General features: G+C 37.5%; 1 protein-coding gene across 1 annotated transcript in view; it reads right to left on the bottom strand.

Moving 5' to 3' along the window:
- The window catches only part of DWF5 (Ergosterol biosynthesis ERG4/ERG24 family), a 212,123-nt gene that overhangs the window by 123,481 nt on the left and 67,370 nt on the right, over nucleotides 1-21,272 (bottom strand). The window contains exons 4-5 of the mRNA XM_089425493.1: nucleotides 2,005-2,107; nucleotides 1,790-1,855 (exon numbers count right to left, since the gene is read on the bottom strand). Of these exons, the coding sequence (XP_089281619.1) occupies nucleotides 1,790-1,855; nucleotides 2,005-2,107 (169 nt within the window). The remainder of the gene's footprint in view (nucleotides 1-1,789; nucleotides 1,856-2,004; nucleotides 2,108-21,272) is intronic.

Here is a 21,272-nt window from a genome sequence, read left to right as displayed (position 1 = left end):
AAATATTAATTAATTATTTATATTCATAACAAATTTTTCCCCTATTTTTTTCATTGTCTAAGAATGAGAATTGACCATAAACTGTGTAGAATTCAGCAACAATGTTCAAAATAAGAGTCTGATACCAATTTGATCCCAAAGCATGCATGGCAAATAAGCACATTCATTATGACAAGTGTGTTAATTTAACACATACATAGTACTAGTCACCATATTATGATAACCCACCAAGGTGTCTAACTTAGATAAACATAAATGAATTTATATAGCAGCATACACAATCGGCACTTGAATATGAGCAAAAATTTTGAATGATCATTAGATGAATAACTTTGTACAACAACAATATGAACAGCACGAAGCTTTCTGGACAAATTTTTAACTATCAACCAACCAAGACTAATAGCTGAACTGAATGAACCTAATTACATTAAAAATTGGCATATAAATAATAGAGTCCGACAGAATACAATGCATTTTGCATCCTGTTGATTCATATCTAAGATGAAGAAGTCAGGAAGATGAAGAGACAGAGAGAGGAGACAAATTCAGGAAGATGAAGAGACAAAGAGAGGCAAAAACAATCTGTTATAACTGTTGAACTTCCAGTCATGACCACTTGTCAAGCTATCCATCCACATCAGCCATTGCACTGAACTAAGTTGCGTGAGCCTGCACCTGGGTCAGCAATGGATGTGCACCACTAAATATAAGCACATCCTAACACAATTGTTTGTCACTCTGATGACAGCAACACTAGCTATGGCAAATGCTCATATTAGACATCTTCTAGGTTGAAACTCTCTTCCTTGTGCAACTCTCAGAGTCAAGGATTTAGTCAATTTTTCCACATGAAGCTATCAGTGGAAGGTGTGCTGTAATAACTTGTCTTTTGTATGCTGATAAGATTTTTCCATTAGAGTTCATTTATGGTTTGAAGCAATGTTGCAAAAATCGGCATCGGGATTAAATCGGCAAGGGTCCGGAAAACCAAAAACTCGTAAAAATCAGGAAAATATTGGTAAAAATCGGCAAACATCGGTTAGGCCAAAAAATCGTGATTTCGAGATAAAATCGGGATGTTATCAAGATGTTCGCAACACTGGTTTGAAGACCAGGGGGGTTTCTCTTTCTCTACAATGTAAAGTTGAACTGTCAACTTTATTCATGAAGAGTTGGCAGGCTATCTTCTGTGGCTGTCGTGGTGTAAGTGACTTCCTACCTCATTCAGTAAGATAGTGCTTGAGAAAGTTCACTGTAACCCCCAAAAATGAAAGAACACCAAGTTCAATTCAGTACAGACACCCATTAAGTGAAAAAATTTACAGACACTACTTTGCTTTCTGGTCATTACAGAACCTTTCAAAATACAGGCAGAGCAATGAAAAAATGTCCCGATATTCAAACAATGGGAATAATTAGAATCCATGGCAGACGACTTTGGGATACTATTAATCTAATAGATATTTCCTTATCATAAAGGTGGAGATGCATGGCCACTTTGATGGGGAACTAAAATGTTTAATTCAGGTGAAATGTCAGCCTTTAAAACTCACCTAGTAGGCCAGATTACAGTTAAATTTATTTATTTTAGGCAAGATATAGTCCATGGAGCAAGAATTTTGATAAAATTCATTGTAGACAGCATTTGGTTCTCAGATGAAGTACTTTAGGATGTAAAGTAGATATTTCTTAATGTAATATAAGATGTATTTTCCTGGAGATAATTATAATAATTTTTAAAAATAAAAATAAAAAGCTAAAAAGTGTATGAGGTTGAGAGGCTCACCCAATAGAAATCAATAATTGCATTTCCAGAGGAGCCTGAATCAGTCGAAGATGGTGCAACATGTCCCTGGAAGAGGGTGGGAAACATTAGACATCTATAACCATGTTACTCACGCTCATATGCAGAGGAAACCACTCGTAAATAATATTTTGTAAAACCAATAGGCAACAAGATAGTAAAAAATTCAGAAACATTTTTACCAAGCCCTTTCTTACCTTAATATATAAAAAGATGCAAAAGATAAAGCTGCCTATGATAAGTGCTGAGAAGATCTCTCCCAAGTGGTCATAGACAATTGCAGGATTAAATAGGCCAAACCTGAGGCATTGAAAAAGAATGCAATCAGTAAGATCTATTGATTCAGAGAGATGCAGTGCATGTCAACAAGGTGAAGATATTCATTGCAACCAAGTAAACTAATCAAACTCATTTACCATATTAAACTTAATTCAACTCATTCCTTTTAGGAACATTATAATGGAATGCATAATGTCCAGACTCCAGTTTCACCACACTTTTGAGCAGAGGCATAGAAAACATTCTCAATATCAAACAGATAATGTGCTAAAGCTGTCACTTATGTGCTCACCACCACTTGCTACCCACCAATGTCCTAGGATGCATAACTATTTACTATAGATATCTCTAGTTATTAGGCTTCGTTTTAACACCCAGATTAGCTCCTTAGCAAATTGGAGGGTTAAAAGCCAGCAGACTTCATCATGCCAGTGTTCAGAGCTATTTCCAGAGACAACTTTGCAGAAGTCAGAGGTAATACTAATACCCAAAGAGTTCAGATGTAGGATGGTTCAGTGATGTGATCCTAGTTCAGAGTTGGAGATTTTGCACAGGTCTTCCATCAGTTTTGGAGAGGATTCATATTTTTAGCAGTTCTCCTACAGTTGAGGAGGCAGGGTTCAGGGGTCTTCATTGATAATTTCTTAATTCCAGATCTGATTTTGATTCCTAGTAATTTTTATAACACGGAAAAATTATATATATATATACATATATATAGATATATATATATATATATATATATATATATATATATAGATCGCCCATGGGGCTTTATATTGATGGTGAATGGGTGCACTGTTAAGGCACTCCTTGCGATAGATCGCCGGCTCAAATCTCTTGTGGGTCTTACCTACAAAATGTATATATATATATATCCCCAAGAGTTAGCTCAAGCGGTCTACAGCCAGATGTGAAGTTCTTTGATATTGTTGCTAGTTGTTGCTGATCATGGATTTGACTCTCTTCGATTCCCTTGGGAGAAGCCCCATAATCAAGACCGACGGTTTACCTGGTTTACCATCTACGAAATGTGGGGAAGTGCTCATGGGTTTCCAATGCATTCATTCGAAGTAATATATATATATATATATATATATATATATATATATATATATATTCTGCAATCACTGAATGCAAACACAATGGAATTTTTAACTCAGAAAATTAAATAGCAGAAACAAACACGGGAAATCAATCACACAGAAAAATATCCCTCCAAATGATCTTCACTTTTAATTCTCAAATCGCTTACTAAGAAAATGGCCCACATTGAAATTACAGAAAATTTACAACAAAATAGAACCTAGCAAATCTGCCCCAGCAAAACCCCAATCTGCACTTTGTTGGATTTTCCTCTGCATACGCAGCCTCTGCAAAGACTAAAACCCTCACACTTGCAGCCTGCAAACCCTCCTGGTCACTCACACATGTGGCCTGATCTAAACTTGCCCATCACACAAGCAGCCTCCTGTGCAATCCTCTTTGCAACTCAACTCGCTCTCATATGTGCAGCCCTTGCAAAAACTAGTGCTCAGAAATTGGTACAACCTTGGCCTCCACTCAACCTCCTTCTCTGGAATTTTTCTCTCATTGCTGCAACACTTCATTTTCCTTCAACATTAAGTATTTGTTATGAATAAAATATATATATAAATAATATAAATATATATAATAATGATAATTAGAATAATGATTAATTAACTAGTGATTAGTATAGAAGAGGCATGTCTTTAAGGACATGACCATTCATGAAAGGGCACCTGCCTAGGTATATAAGTGGGCCCTCATTTATAACATTTTCATCATCATCTCATTATCTCATATCTTCTGTACAATTCATATATAATAAATTATTGTCCCCATCATAGATATTTATATATTTTAAATTTTTTGAGTATTATATTGTGTTTATGAACTTTGCTCGTAACATTTGGTAGCAAAGTTGTTCGATCCTCTGGCCGCTCAATCGTTGCATAGATCCAATATGATCCGGCCTTTGGCCATCAATCTCTGTCAACTTCATTGTCATTGTGATCGAAGTGTTTCGCTACACAGCTTTAAAGATTCTTCATTTCGCCATTAGGCCCTTCGCCATTAACAAAAAAAGGGGAAAGATACAAAAAATAAATAATTAAATTAAAAAAAAAAAAAAAAAAAAAATGAGTTTATAAAAAAGAAAAAACAAAGTTAAATATATATATATATAAAAAGAAAAAGTCAAAAAAAATGTATATATATATATATATATGACAAAAAAAGGGAAGTGAAAAAAAAAATTTATAAAAAAAAAAGTTACAAAAAATTTCAAAAAAATAAAAAACAAAAAAGGGTTACATTAAAATAAATATAATAAAAAAAAAAAGAAAAAAAGAGGGCAGTCGACCGGTTCACCCCACTGCAACTGCCTGACACCAACCCCAGCCTCCACCAATGCCCCCAAACCAAGGTCACTTGGGAGTGGGAGCGGGAGCGACATTTTCAGAAGCTCTCGGTTTGGGAGCGATTCTGAGAGCATTTTTTATATAATATATATTTTTTATATTTTTATATTTTGATGCATATATGTCAACAAAAGCATGTAGAATGATGAATTAGATATAAAAAACATAGATTGAACCATATAACAACAATCATCTAGAAGTTATAATCTTCATCAACCATGTCCACAAGTTAGTAACATACAACATATTGAGTCTCATGATTCATCAATCTTAAAGTTTCAAGCTTTTACAATTCAATATATAACATTTATCATCATTGATCACCAAAGTTGTACTTGTAAGCTAAGTGTAACCATTACAACAAATAATATCTAACATGAAATGAAATGAAACAACTTTCAACTTTCATGAAGCATCATATTCATAATTCATTACTAATGAGTTATAATTTCCAACTTCAAACTTAAATTGTCATATATTGTTTACAAAAAATATCATAATAAATATGAAAGAGTCAATAGTTATAAAAACTACTAGAAACTAGAAAAGACAAGTAAATCTATTATCTATTGCTAATGCTTGGGCCTCTTGCCACCACGAGAAATGTCTAATTTTTTAGTCTTGTTGGAAAATCAAGATCTTTTTCATTAATATCACCCTCTAAGCATTAATATCCAAAGGTATCTTTGTCATTACCTTTGGATCTATATAGGGATTTTTGTCATTAATATAACCCTCTAAGCATTAACATAAGATAGAAAAAGCATAGCATGTCAAGTCAATATTTTCTTTGAGTGATGCGTAAATTTTTAGGAGGTCATGATAGAGGAGTTCGACAACCAATGTCACTAACATCAAGGTATATAGAGGGATTGGTACTCTTGATTAAATACGAGTTCCATACCCTAATACATGACAAAATCCAATGGAAACATTGCAATCCCCCCAATCCTGAAATCCTGAAAAATTGATAAGTCTGTTGGATTTTGAATGAAATCTAAAATTCTACTTTCTCCATATTAAATCCAATGAGGTCGGAACCACTCTCAAACATCCTGAGTCATTTCATGATAAATGTTAAAAATTTAAGTAAAATGATGAAAATGAAGATTAAGGAGAATGTCACATTTACTTCAAGAATTTAACATTACCATGAATCGCATATCAATACTAGGGCCATAGGCTTGATCATTAGGCTGCACCACTCAAAACTTATTTGTTTCTTTGAAAAAAATTGCATTTGGAATATTACTACAAAAAAAATAAATTGCAAAAGAGACTAAACGCTCCCGAAAAGGCGGGTAGCGTTTTCTTTTTTAGAGAGCATGCTCCCAAAAATGCTCCCTCCTCGGGAGTGCGCTTGAGGTGCTCCCGCTCGGAGCACGAATTGGGAGCGGGAGCATGACGGGGGGGGCGCTCCCCCGCAACCCTACCCCGAACAATAGCACACATCTGTGTCGTTGAGACCGCTTTGACCGGTCATCTCCTCCATTCTAGCCACAACCACCATCACAAAACTTGTCACCTTTGACATCCAATGTTAGCCATACTCCGTGCTTTGTACACCTGTCGCACATCCACATTTGTTGCACTAGGTTTCAGCAAGGGGAATAAAAAATGCCTTTGAGGCTCACACAGAAAAGAGAGTGGTAGGTACCTGAATCAATAGAGCTCGGAGAATCAAAATTCACACAGTTGCTACTCAAGGAGTTGTACATGTAACATCATCTAGCTTTCATAGTCGAGTAGCTATACAGTACGCATGATAAAAAATAAAAATAAAAACGTATGAATCAACCGTACATCCATCAAATTGTGACACCACAACTTATGCTGACATTCATCCGTATAGAGTTTAAAAATTGTTCAACATCAATACGAATACTTACCCAGCGAGTACAAAGCAACAAGTCTTATTTGTGGTCACAATAACTCTATTTGTCTGTGCAATTGGTTTTTAAAATTAACTGAGTACCATACCAACCATACTATAATATCAACAACTATACAAATGAATAATTCAAGGTGTGACTCTTTCTAATAGTCATCTCTTCTCATAACAATTCATTAAAGGATAATCATTATGATATTAGATTTATATTTATATTAAGTTACTTTTAGAATTAAAAAAAACAAAAACAGTCGAACACATTTTCATGAAGCAAAAAAGGTGCCACTCCTCAAAACAATTACTAATTATTATTTTTGGAAAATTCTAAAAGAAAATATCTATTATTATATTATTAAAATTCTTATAAAAAGGAGTTTTATTTAAAAGAGAGGAATTCATAAAGGTGTTGAAAGTACATCCAATAAAAAGGGATCTTATAATATTTTGAAGAAGTGGGTCACCCACTCGAAAAATATATAAGCTTCATAAACAAAGTCTCATTTGACAAAATTATCAACAAAACAAAGATGGAGTCAATAACTAACAAGAAGGAAATAAAATCTATAATGGAAAAGAAGGGAAAATTTCTTAAAACCTTTATTAAATGTGTTAGTGCACTATTTAAAATCAAAGGACACTTGTAGGAAGGGATATTATAATCTCTATTGATTCTACTCAAGATAATAATTATGTGAGCACTGAATGTGCTAACCAATTAGTGATCCCTTATCGAATATAATTAAAACGATGGATTCAAAGAGTAATAAAACATAAGCAATCTACAACTAAGATTGGAGATTATACTTTTATCTCACAATTCACCACTAAAACCTTATTTTGTGACAATATTGATATAATTTTGGGTTCACCCTAAATGGAACCACTAGGGTCCATCCTAAATACAAAGAACAAGTTTTTAACATTTTCCTAAATGAAGAAAAAAATAACACTACAAGGCATTACATTGAAATCAAATTTTGTAACACTAGAAGGCATACAAGATATCTCAAAAGTAATTTGTCAATAAAGTAAAAAAGCAATACAAAATATGCAAAGGGAAGTTGACAGAATCACCGCTAACAAAAATGAAGAAGTTTCTCGACTTACAGACCATAGAGAAAAATTACTAACGTAAATTAAGAAGCTCAAGAAGGACAAGAAGTCGTTGGAAAACAAAGTACAATAGCTTATCGAGAAGGAAGCATCGAAATCTTCAAATGTAGACATTCAAGTTGAAGAAAAAGGAATGAATATTGATCCAGTGAATATCACAACTCAAGAAGATGACAAGCCAGTTGAAGTAAAAACATATTTCGATGTTGCAGTTCAGATGATGAAGAATCCAAATAAAAGTTGTGAAACCAATTCAACAAAATCAGTATTTCAATTAAATCAAGAAATAGACACAAACAAGAACTCCTTATCTACACCTGAATCACAAGATCATACATATCAAATACTCTATGTATCTGTATCACTCAAAACAGAAACAAAAGATTTATGTTCCGAAGAATAATGATGTCAGCACAATCCAATCCTATGATAACAATTTATCCCAGCTATCAAGTAATTGCAAATTTCCATAGAAGATTGATTTAGGATTGTTAGATCCCTTCTCAATGTGACAATTTTGTTTAGCGACAAAACTTTCGGAAGAGGAAAGAAATGTTATGAATAAAATATATATAATAATGATTAATTAACTAGTGACTTATATAGAAGAGGCATGTCTTTAAGGACATGACCATTCATGAAAGGGCACCTACCTAGGTATATTAGTGGGCCCTCATCTATAACATTCTCATCATCATCATCTCATATCTCATATATTTTGTACAATTCATATATAATAAATTATTGTCCCTATCATGGATATTTATATATTTCAGACCTTCTGAGCATTCTACTTTGTTTATGAACTTTGCTCGTAACAGTATCACACTCACAAAGAAAATCCCTTTCTCAAATCTTTGTCTTTCTACCCTCCTTGGGTTATCTTTTATAATTCTTTATTCAGATAAATACCTAACCCTAATCTTTAAAGTGATGGATGGCTAAAATTAAATCTTCACATTTGAGATCAATGGTTGAGATTATGTCAGTCACTAAGTAAATAATTAACTTTTCCTTAGATTTTCCTAGCTCAATAGTCGACATTAAATAACTTAATTAATGTGTGTTTCCTAAGTAAGACTTAGGGAAATCATAATAGCCAACTTACTAAATATATTAAGTAAGTTTCCTAAGGAGGCTTTGGACAACTCTTGCAAGCATGACACCTAGCCAATCCAGAAATACCTATCTGCTGCTACAAATGTTATCACACCCTGTTGGTGAAGAAGGTATTCTACACCACCCCTGATTTATCTTTGTAGAAGACAAGCTTCCCCTTCCCCACGAGCTTGGTCAAAATATTTACAACCTACTCATATATGGTGATATACTAAAGCTTCACTACTCTCTAGACCTTGTCTTTGATGAAGTGATATATGATCTCAATATGCTTGGGTCTATCATGGAACACTAAATTCTCCAAGAGTTTGATGCAACTCTGCTTATCACAGTGTATCACTGTAGGCTCCAACTCTTGACCAAACAGTCTAGCAAGTAATTTGCGAAGCCAAATAGCTCACAGCTCACTAAACTTGCTTCCATATACTCTGTCTCTACTAAACTAAGTGCCACAAAATCCTGCTTACTATTGAACCATGAAATCACTATTAATCCGAAGTTGAAACAACACTCTAAGGTGCTTTTGTTATCCACTGCACTCCCAGCTCAATCTCAGTCCTATATACCCCTACACTCTACACAATCACTACTGACACATCTCAACCCATACTCTACCATACCACGCAAATGCCTAAACGCGTGCTTTGTTGCAATCCAATGCACCCATCTCAATTCCACCATGAACTAGCTCAAGGTGTTCACAGCAAAGCAGATATTCGGCATATCGTTGACTACATACATCAAGGAACCAATCAACTGCCTATATAAGATGGGATCCACCAACTCTGAATTTGAAGTACCCAACTTCTTCAAATTGGTGATCATAGGTGTAGTCATAGGCCTACAGTCCACCATCCTGAATCTCCTCAAAATACCAACTACATATTTTCCTTGTCCAAGGAAGATCTCACCTATCTGCTACCACGAAGTAATGCATCAAGGTGATGTCCATCTTGAACTCCGAATCCAACTCATGTTTGCACATAGCAATGAACTTCTCCACACCTGTGAGAAATAAGTCATCCACATGTAGCACCAAGATGAATGGATCATCGCCAACAAGTGTAAAGTACAAGTTAGGATCTGTGTCACTCTTGGTGAAGCCCATGCTCAACAAGTACCCATCAATCCTCGAGTACTACGCCCCCGATGTCTGCTTGAGATTGTACATGGATTTCCTACGTCTACGCACATGAGAATCCCTCACATAAATCTCAATTCCCTAAGGCTAATCAATGTACACCTCCTCCTCAATAACTCCATTGAGGAATGTCATCTTCACATCCCACCACATTACTGAGGCAATGAATATGATAGCTCAAATGAAAGTACAGTTGGCGACTGGAGCAAAAGTATCCTCATAGTCCACTCCCTCCTTCTGGGAGAACCCCTTCACCACAAACCTCGCCTTGTACTTCTCTATGCTACCATTTGCATCATGCTTATCTTGAAGATCCACTCATAGCACAGCATTGACTTTCCCTCTAGTCTCCAAACTACGTCACACACACCATTTTTCATAAAGTAGTGATACTCCTCGATCATGGCATCCCTCCAAACCTATTGGTTTACTACCTCCTCAAAATTGGTAGGCTCGAAATCAATGATGCTACTCATGAGAACCATGTAATTGGGAAGTTGCCTTGACAATCTACTCTCCCTGAGTGTGCTCCTAGGAGCCTCCACATGCTCTTGAGCATCCCTCAATGTTTTCTCTAGTTATTGAGGCCTCCTCCTGACAGAACTAGAAGGAGCCTCCAACTCCTCTTGACCTAAAGATTGACTCCCTGTTATGGGTAGCGATGAACTCTCCTCAATCTTTGGAGCCTGATTCTTCTTGTCTTTTGTCTTTGCTGGAAGGGGCTCATGCAATTGACTGAATACGGGCCTACTCAAACCTGACATCTCAGCTTACTATGGTCTTCCTCTTCCATGGAATGAAAACCCTATATCCCTTTGATGTCTTCTTATACCCCACAAAAATGCCCTTCTCTGTTGAGAGCTCCAACTTTGTCCTCTTCTTCGCTAGTACATGGACATATGCTAGACAATCAAAAATGCAAAGGCAGCCAATCTCCAACTTTACTCCAAAGAAGCTTCTTTTGGAGTCTTGTCCCCTCAGTCATTATGAGGACTCATATTTTGTACATACATTGTCATACCACATGCCTCCACACAAAGGAACATGGGAAGATCCTAGTCATGAATCATCACCTTGGCAACTCCAACTATCACCCGATTCTTCCTTTTAGCAACCTCATTCTGTTGTGGGTTGTATGGCATTGTCAACTTGCTCTTGGTCCCTACCTCCTTATAGAATATTTGAAGTCAATGGAGGTATACTCACCCTCATTATCCAACCTCAAGACTTTAATCTTCCTTTGTGTCTAATTCTCCACGAGAGCCTTAAACTCTTGGAATCTGTTAGCGCTTGAAATTTCACCTCAGGCTGAGAAAGGCAAACTCCAAGGCAACATCAAACCACTTAGCCTCGTAGCTAGCCCTACGGGGAAGGAGAGGGCTCTCTCCGGTATATCTCAGCAAAGATCTTCAAAGGGCGGAGATAACCAATAAAGAACATTGATTTTAGGCTAGTAAACTGATAAAAAAGGTTTGATTTGGGATTTTTAGGGTTTTGGTGGAAAATTGGGGAAAGGCAATTTTGGGTGCAAGGATTGGACACAGTTTTCGCAGGGGGTTCTTTGGGGCAAGTAGGAGATTGTATTGATGCCTTTGAAAGAGTCAGATGGGCAAGAATCACTGGTGAGGAGCTAAGGAGAGCAAGTAAACACCTTGAGTTCTCCTTAAACAGATGAAAACATTAATATTAAGCAAACTTAAAAGCAGAGCATGACAATCATGAATTCTACTTTAACACTTCATTTGCCTAATTTGCATAAGGAAAAGTAAGAAGATGATTCACATAACAAACTTACAAGTACAAAGAGAAACACACCATCAATACATGTAACCACAGGAATCCCAAAAAGGACTGCAAAACCCTGGTCTTTCTTCCTTTGCCAAAATTGCAGAAATACAATGAGTAATACAATAGAGCTTTCTCCTTCAAGAGTCCAACCATGAAAATGACCAAGAAAGTACATAATATAGGCAATCTAACATCTTTCCTTGCCTCTAGGGGTCGAGCTCACTATCCTAGGAGTTGTTTCAACCAATTCTAAATTGAGCACTGAAAACTAGGCAGTCAAAACAACTTGCCTCTATAAGCTAGGAAACCAATTCATTCATTAAATTTTTGCATATCTCATGAATGAATCTTCTAGAAGAGATAAATAAGTGTCAAAATATCATAAAATTACATCATTTACAACAAGGAAGTTCAAAATCTACTCCAAAAAGTCAAATCCAGTCAAAATTGCGTTTTGCTGAGCTGTAGGTGAATTTCTGTGAAAACTGCCCAACACGTCGCGCCCTGATCCTGAACGCGTCGCGCGCCTTTGGAGCTGCTTTTGAGGCACTTCCAGGTGTCCAAATGAGGCAAAAGTGGCTTGTTGGAAAGGTCTGGATGTCTACTTTCCAACCCAAGTGGAATTTCTGAATTTGGTGGTCATTTGCCCCTCCAAAATTGCAATCTCCCAAGACTGCTTCCTGTGTGTCAAAAAGGTGGCAGAAAGTCATTTTTTGCTTGTTTTTTGACTTTCTGGAGGCCCAAAACTTGGTGAAATTTCTTGGCAATTGCTGAGCAAGTGTATCTTTGCATGACAAATCCAAAAATGCTGAGTTTTCTTGAAAAGGAGTTGCCCATCGAAAGGGTCGCGCGCGGCGCGCGACGTGTTGGTGGAGAAAACCTGTTTTTGGCACAAAAAATTCACAATTGACAAAATTTTCTCCAAATTTCTTGAAATTTGGGCTGGGAGTCCCCAATCAAGTACCATGCTCAGTCAAAGAGGCTTTGGCCAAAATTTGGAGTGGATCGGGCCTTTTTCTCCGTTTTAGTGCTTTGCTCAACCTCCTTGGATCTGGCAATTGTATTTTTGACATTTCTCTAAAACCATAACACCTGTGTAAAAAATGAAGGAGGTTTTTCTTCCTTGGCCTGTTGTGGACAAAAACCTCTCTCAGTTTTCCCAAATTCATCTTTGATTGCTCTGAAACATCTTTTGAGTGAAACTGATCCTGATGTGTGAAACAAGGAATTTCGTGGAAATGAAGCGAAATGAAGGGGATAGGGGGCTTCTAAATTCTTGGGGAAATTTTTGGGAGTGGGGAGGGATGTTAAGAAGCAGGGGAAAGTGGAATCGCGGAGATCGAGTAAGGGGAAGGGGTCCAAAAGGGCAAAACACAGGCCAAACCTAGAAAATTGCCAAGTTGTGGCTAGAAACTAGGGTTTGTGCAAAAATGAGGAATTTGGGGGATCTCAGTGATGGAAAGTGTTTGATAAGGTACATGAAAGATAGGGGAAGGTGTATGAACATCTGGATACAAGTTTTGCTAATGATTTGACCATTCAAGAGAAATTAGCTTTCAAAACCCTAGGAGAGGGAAATGACCTTGCCTAGGTGCAACTGAAGCATGAACAAGGTGTAAAATGACCCAATGGAACCTAATATGATGATGACAACCCTCTGAATGATGATACACTCAGCTGAATGATGACATGGACTGACATTTGGGCAACTTTGAAAGGAGTGAAAACAAACCCTAGACCTAATGCCTAGTGGCCAAATTTTGCTTGAAGACTCACTGAAATAACAAAATTTGACCTTGACACCCTGAGACCACTTTGTAAGAGCATATTTGATCACTGGAGGAAGGCTGGAAAGACTGACACTAACATTGGCTCCAATGGGGATGGTAGCTCCTTGGAGGTGCCAAGAACGGCAGATCTTTGGGAGAGCAGACCAGCGCCTTATCCATTGGGCAATGGAGTCAAAAACTCAAGCTGAAATGCATGACTGAAAACCGACACAAATTAACTTAACAACAAGACTGAAAATTGCCTCACACATGACTCAACTAAAAACTGACTCGATACTTAAACACAATCGACCAACTGAAAATGATGCTCAAAGTGGAGCTTATTCATCACAACCTACTCTAACAGTTTCATTCATCACCTGATCAAGTGAAATGAAACAACCAGTGCAACCAAGTAAGTATCCCGTTTGCTGTTCGAATTCTCCGCAAGTGCTCACTTATGAACAACAAGAGAGAACTACTGAAAGGCAACTCCCATGACAACTTAGAAACAAATCCGTAGAATGATATGAATTCTCTCTCCACCTCCAAAAACACTGCATAAGGATCTTGAAGTTCATGCACACTGGAACTTAGCTCATCCAATGGATTACTTCTCTTCTCCTCATACCATGAATGCAAACTTTGATCTAAGCCTTGTGACGAGACCTCTGTTGAAAATGAGAAAGAAACCAGCTGCCGAATCAAATTCATATCAGCACATGTTTCAAGCTCACATGTAGTCAATGGAGAAAGACTTTGACTGCAAACCTCATCCAAAACATCAGCTATTGGATCATGAAAAACTTGAAAACACTGCTGCAATGTATCCATTGAAAATGTATGACATCCTTCTAGCTGTTCATCTTTTTCTTGAGAGATTTTACGAAGATTCTTCCTTATAAACTGAAATGCTTCGAAACAAAAGGGTATAGAATCTTCCTATATCATCAAATCATGTATTTCGTCTTCCACAACTTCATCTGTAATCTGCCCTTCAATTTCATTTGGTGGCTGCAAATCTGATGCTACAGGCTGCTCAAGGATTTTGTTATCCGTCTCATCCTCAACATTAACACTGAGAGATTGCTGATTTGTTATAGGTTGTTCATTTGAAGATTTACTATGCAATCTACCCTTCAAAAACTGAAATGATTCAAAACAAAATGGTACGGAGTCACCTTGAATCATTAAATCATGTGTGTCCACTTCCAAGTTTTCAGCTGCAACTTGACAATCAATGGCTTTTGGGGGTTGCAAATCTGAATATGAGAAGTCTTGAACAAAATTTTCATTGCTCTCAAGATGATTCAAATCAAGACTTGTTGACATTTGATTTCTGATTGCATGGTAGTTATCTCTGATGAACTGAAACGAATCAAAACAAAAAGGCAAAGATCCTCCACTTACTTCAAACTTTGCTGCACTTTCCTCGTCAATGTCATAGCTGATATGCGATGGCCGAACATTGTATTCGAGCTGCTGAAAATGAACTTCTTCCTCCCACAAACTAGCTGCTGATTTGTCTGTAAGATTAGCTTTTGTTTGGAGAACATAATCATCATCATACTGATCAAACTGAGGCAAATCATCGGTATAAAACATATCATCAAGCATGCAGGTCATATCAACAGTGCTTTCTTCGCCAAGGTGATCTACAAAACAATCATTATCAGATCTATGACAACTAGGATAAGAAACAAAATCTTTTGGATCAGCCATTTGTTCTTCTTCATTCGACAAGCCATGGGATTGAACATCATAATCATTCTTTGCGTTGATCTTGTCCATCATCTTTTCCACTGCACTTACCAAAATGTCAAGCTTCACCTCTAGAGATGTTGATTCTTCCGGATCTATGTTTTTCATCTCTTCTTCTTTCAACCTTGCCCTTCAGATCAGCAGATGAGCTTCTACATTTACTGCACTGTTTTGCATCTCGTGAAGTGTTGCAATATCCCTTTCTCTCAGCTGAAACTCCATTTCCGGATCAAAGGCACCCGGATAGTGCAAGAGAGTCGATCTAGGAATAGGCCTTATATCAACTGGCATCGAATAATAAACTTGGTTAAATCTAGCTGAAAATTGTTGTACTGTCTCCCCTGGCAATCTTTTCAGCTGGTTATACTCTTCTACAATCAAGAAAAGGTTCTGCCCGATCATCCACCTATCGAGAAAAACTTTGACGAACTGCTAGAAATCTGAGATGCTCGCATCAGGCAGGGCTTTGAACCAACTCTTGACTTTAGCTTGCAAAGAAAGAGCAAAAAGCCTTATACTGACATCTTCTTCATCAACTTCAAAAAGATCTAGAAAAAATTCAAAATTCTGCACATGTTGCTCAGCGTTGACATTCTTACTTTCACCATCAAACCTCGGCAAGTATAGATCATAGTTTTTGGGGAAAGCATGGAGAACAGAAGGTAAAACAAGAGGTTTATACCGATCTGGAATTTTACAAGGTGTATGGGTATGTACAGCAGGTATAGAATTAGTCTTGGTCTCTTGAGATTCATCAATTTGAAGATGGTCATCACAAAATTCGGAAAAAGGAACCTGATCAAGCTCAAAGGCATGCAAATCTTTGGTTTTCACACTTTTCAAAGGGAAGGAATCAAATGCAGGCCTGGGATCTTTTCTCAAGCATAGTATACTTTGCAATGCAGTCTTGACATTCTTGGGAAAAGAGAAGAAATAATTTATGACAAAGAACAAAATGTCTTGGATGAAATTCCAACTTGAGTACCTGATCTGTCCATATTGTCCTTTCATGTTTTTGCTGGTCGGGATCATCCTCCAGTGGAGTCTTTGGATCTGATCTCGAAAATGATTTAGAGTCGCCAAGTGAATGATTTCAGCCTTTCAAGTGTCTGATCGTTGTCCACCATCAACCATCAGATCTGAACTTGATACATGTACTGGGGTGAAATGCAAATGAAGTGTTGTATTCACAAGCTCACGGAGATGGACTGAAGCAGCGTTTATCTACTTCCGCTTATGCAAAGCAAAAGCGTTTCGAAGGCTACCTGGCATAACTTCAGGCTCCGTCTAAGACTTATGAGACAAACACATCAATCCACAAACAAGTTTGTTCTCCCCAGTATGGTCGCCAATATGTTAGCGCTTGAAATTTCACCTCAGGCTGAGAAAGGCAAACTCCAAGGCAACATCAAACCACTTAGCCTCGTAGCTAGCCCTACGGGGCAGGAGAGGGCTCTCTCCGACATATCTCAGCAAAGATCTTCAAAGCGCGGAGATAACCAATAAAGAACATTGATTTTAGGCTAGTAAACTGATAAAAAAGATTTGATTTGGGATTTTTAGGGTTTTGGTGGAAAATTGGGGAAAGGCAATTTTGGGTGCGGGGATTGGACACAGTTTTCGCAGGGGGTTCTTTGGGGCAAGGTAGGAGACTGTATTGATGCCTTTGAAAGAGTCAGATGGGCAAGAATGACTAGTGAGGAGCTAAGGAGAGCAAGTAAACACCTTGAGTTCTCCTTAAACAGATGAAAACATTGATATTAAGCAAACTTAAAAGCAGAGCATGACAATCATGAATTCTACTTTAACACTTCATTTGCCTAATTTGCAGAAGGAAAAGTAAGAAGATGATTCACATAACAAACTTACAAGTACAAAGAGAAACACACCATCAATACATGTAACCACAGGAATCCCAAAAAGGACTGCAAAACCCTGGTCTTTCTTCCTTTGCCAAAATTGCAGAGATACAATGAGTAATACAATAGAGCTTTCTCCCTCAAGAGTCCAACCATGAAAATGACCAAGAAAGTACATAATATAGGCAATCTAACATCTTTCCTTGCCTCTAGGGGTCGAGCTCATTATCCTAGGAGCTGTTTCAACCAATTCTAAACTGAGCACTGAAAACTAGGCAATCAAAACAACTTACCTCTATAAGCTAGGAAACCAATTCATTCATTAAATTTTTGCCTATCTCATGAATGAATCTTCTAGAAGAGATAAATAAGTGTCAAAATATCATAAAATTACATCATTTACAACAAGGAAGATCAAAATCTACTCCAAAAAGTCAAATCCAGTCAAAACTGCGTTTTGCTGAGCTGTAGGTGAATTTCTGTGAAAACTGCCCAACACGTCGTGCCCTGATCCTGAACGCGTCGCGCGCCTTTGGAGCTGCTTTTGAGGCACTTCCAGGTGTCCAAATGAGGCAAAAGTGGGCTTGTTGGAAAGGTCTGGATGTCTACTTTCCAACCCAAGTGGAATTTCTGAATTTGGTGGCCATTTGCCCCTCCAAAATTGCAATCTCCCAAGACTGCTTCCTGTGTGTCAAAAAGGTGGCAGAAAGTCATTTTTTGCTTGTTTTTTGACTTTTTGGAGGCCCAAAACTTGGTGAAATTTCTTGGCAATTGCTGAGCAAGTGTATCTTTGCATGACAAATCCAAAAATGCTGAGTTTTCTTGAAAAAGAGTTGCCCATCGAAAGGGTCGCGCGCGACGTGTTGGTGGAGAAAACCTGTTTTTGGCACAAAAAAATCACAATTGACAAAATTTTCTCCAAATTTCTTGAAATTTGGGCTGGGAGTCCCCAATCAAGTACCATGCTCAGTCAAAGAGGCTTTGGCCAAACTTTGGAGTGGATCGGGCCTTTTTCTCCGTTTTAGTGCTTTGCTCAACCTCCTTGGATCTGGCGATTGTATTTTTGACATTTCTCTAAAACCATGACACCTGTGTAAAAAGTGAAGGAGGTTTTTCTTCCTTGGCCTGTTGTGGACAAAAACCTCTCTCAATTTTCCCAAATTCATCTTTGATTGCTCTGAAACATCTTTTGAGTGAAACTGATCCTGATGTGTGAAACAAGGAATTTTGTGGAAATGAAGCGAAATGAAGGGGATAGGGGGCTTCTAAATTCTTGGGGAAATTTTTGGGAGTGGGGAGGGATGTTAGGAAGCAGGGGAAAATGGAATCGCGGAGATCGAGTGAGGGGAAGGGGTCCAAAAGGGCAAAACACAGGCCAAACCTAGAAAATTGCCAGGTTGTGGCTAGAAACTAGGGTTTGTACAAAAATGAGGAATTTGGGGGATCTCAGTGATGAAAAGTGTTTGATAAGGTACATGAAGGATAGGGGAAGGTGTATGAACATCTGGATACAAGTTTTGCTAATGATTTGACCATTCAAGAGAAATTAGCTTTCAAAACCCTAGGAGAGGGAAATGACCTTGCCTAGGTGCAACTGAAGCATGAACAAGGTGTAAAATGACCCAATGGAACCTAATATGATGATGACAACCCTTTGAATGATGATACACTCAGCTGAATGATGACATGGACTGACATTTGGGCAACTTTGAAAGGAGTGAAAACAAACCCTAGACCTAATGCCTAGTGGCCAAATTTTGCTTGAAGACTCACTGAAATGACAAAATTTGACCTTGACACCCTGAGACCACTTTGTAAGAGCATATTTGATCACTGGAGGAAGGCTGGAAAGACTGACACTAACAGAATCGACTGAAGAGCTCATCCATGGTCGTTAGAAGAAAATCCACATCCTCCTAGAGAAAATATCAAGGAAGGTCACATAGTAACTGGAAGCCTTCAAAGATGCTACTGACATCTAACCACACATATATGTATGTACTAGATCCAAGATCCCCTTAAACCTGCTCTCGCTGCTTGGAAAAGAAGCCTTGGCATACTTCCCAAGATCACATCCCTTACACACTATGTATTGTTCCATGCTGAACTCTGGAAGACCAATGACAATTTTCTTCAATATGGGCAATGTTCCATGATGCAAGTGACCCATCCTCTCATGCCAAAACTCACATGTCATGAACTAGGGCTTGTACAAGTTGAGGCTTCAACAGGTACAGATTGTTGGGAAATGTAACCAGTGTCGGTGTTCATAATTTATACCATTATGTATTTTACGTAAAAAGCAAAAGAAGAGAAAAAGAGAAAAATTATTATTATTCTTCTAGACAAGCATGTTCTTCATGATTCTAGATTTTGGAGTCAAAGAGTCAAAGTCCTATTTGGACCTAGTGCAAAAGGAAACGAAAAAGAACTTTTAAATATGTATTTTTGGGCCAAAAACCCACTAGATGCCAAGTCAACCTACCTGTCAAGTAGGCCCTACCCCAAAGGGCATGTCTATTCACACCCCCTCTGGACAGTATAAATAAAGGGAAGATGGAGCTCATTTGGACACACACACTTGGATGATTTTCGTTTAAAATATGGCAGAAAGGATAGAGATGAAGAGGTGGGCCGGAGTATGAGAGAAAGAGTTTCTTCTTGAGCTGGAATTTGTAGAAGTTTTGTCTTGGTATATATCTTGTTGTTGGCCTCTTGTAGATTGATCTGCTAGAAAGAAGGAAGGTTTGACTTGGCATCTATAAGTGGAAGTTTTTATGTGGTCATGGGTCTTGGATATTTCAATTTTGATTTGATTCTATAAGAAGAGATTTTTTTTGAGTTTTGCCCTGGCTTGGAGCCTATATCTTGTGTTTTGTTGTTTCTGGTATCTTCATGTTCATGTTATGGTAATTGTTTGATGAAAGAATCAGAATTAAAGATTAATAAGAAGCCAACTAAATTCACAAGCAATTACTAAAGGAAGAGAAATGTAAATTAATCTACAAGCCTCTTGATTTCTCAACATGGTATCAGAGCAAAGGTTTGGAAAAGGAGGCTAAAGATCACATTCTGGTGACATTTAACCTAAAGAAGATCAAGATCTGAAATCTGAAGCATTCAAAGTATATGACTATGGCTCATTATTCTCTGTAGTAACTCATTTATCATGGCACTCTCTCTATAGCATGGCTCGCATTTGATAATAAAACTAAGATTCGCTTCGTTCATATTACATCTAAGGCTCAATTCTCATGGCACATCACATTTTTGTGAATCATAGTGGGTTGCGTTAAATTGTGGACAGTTGTTCATTATGTGTTCACATAAGTACAGTGACATCACAATGTAAAGGCTTAGATCAAAGGCTATTTTGACCCTATAATTTGTTACAACAATGGTTTGGAAAAAGCTAGCTTTATAGTGGTTTGGAAGTTCGGTGCTATTTCATTATTCCCCGTATGATTTGTGATTTGCATCATTGATTTTTCCTAAGGCATCGCTATATACAGAGGTTTGCATTAATGTACAATGGTCATATCTATGGTTTGTTTACATAATTGAAGGCTCGCTTTTATAATTTGATGTGGCATGGTGGTTTTTCTCTATAGACTTTGGCATGGATTCGTCGTGGCATGTACTCGCCCTGAACAGTGACTCACAAAATTACAAGGAATCAATGTGACACATACAATAGCTATAGTGTATAGCCAACAAGCCCACATTTGACATAAAAGTTGGTACCTTGACATATATATGTTTTGGGACTCACTTATATAAAGTTATTTGGTTTGTGAAGTCGTAGCATCACTATAATATGGGTTGTATTGGCATGTTTCAACTGTGGTATAGATCGACATCATCGTAACTCGGATCTGGCTTTACATAGTGACACTGCAATTTTGTCTTGTTATATATTGTAACTCGTGGCTCATGACTATGTAGAAACCACGTAATAAAGCCAACCCACCAATGAATTTTGTTAAAGAAATCAGAATTGCTATGCTTGTATTAACGAATGCAATAAACTGAACGCAGATGGGAACAATGGATAACCTGTCAGGAAATGGATTAGATGAATTCGTTGAAGAGTTTTTGACCTATATATGACATCGCTCTAAAATGGCTTGCACACGTTGATTGATGATTGATATCATGGAGAAATATCCTGGCACAATATGAAGAAAGAGCATGCAAAAGATTGTTGTTATCAAAGGAAACAAAATCTGGCCATCATAATGAGGTAACTATGATATTGATGATTTGGTATTGGTTATCTGGTTAAGATATGGTTTTCCTAC

This window comes from Pinus tabuliformis, chromosome 4_2, assembly GCF_031772625.1.
Source record: "Pinus tabuliformis cultivar Carrire ecotype Pingquan chromosome 4_2, CPIR1, whole genome shotgun sequence".
Lineage (NCBI taxonomy): Eukaryota > Viridiplantae > Streptophyta > Pinopsida > Pinales > Pinaceae > Pinus > Pinus tabuliformis.
Note: the sequence above shows the minus strand (reverse complement) of the source record. Positions and strands in the feature narration are given on the sequence as shown.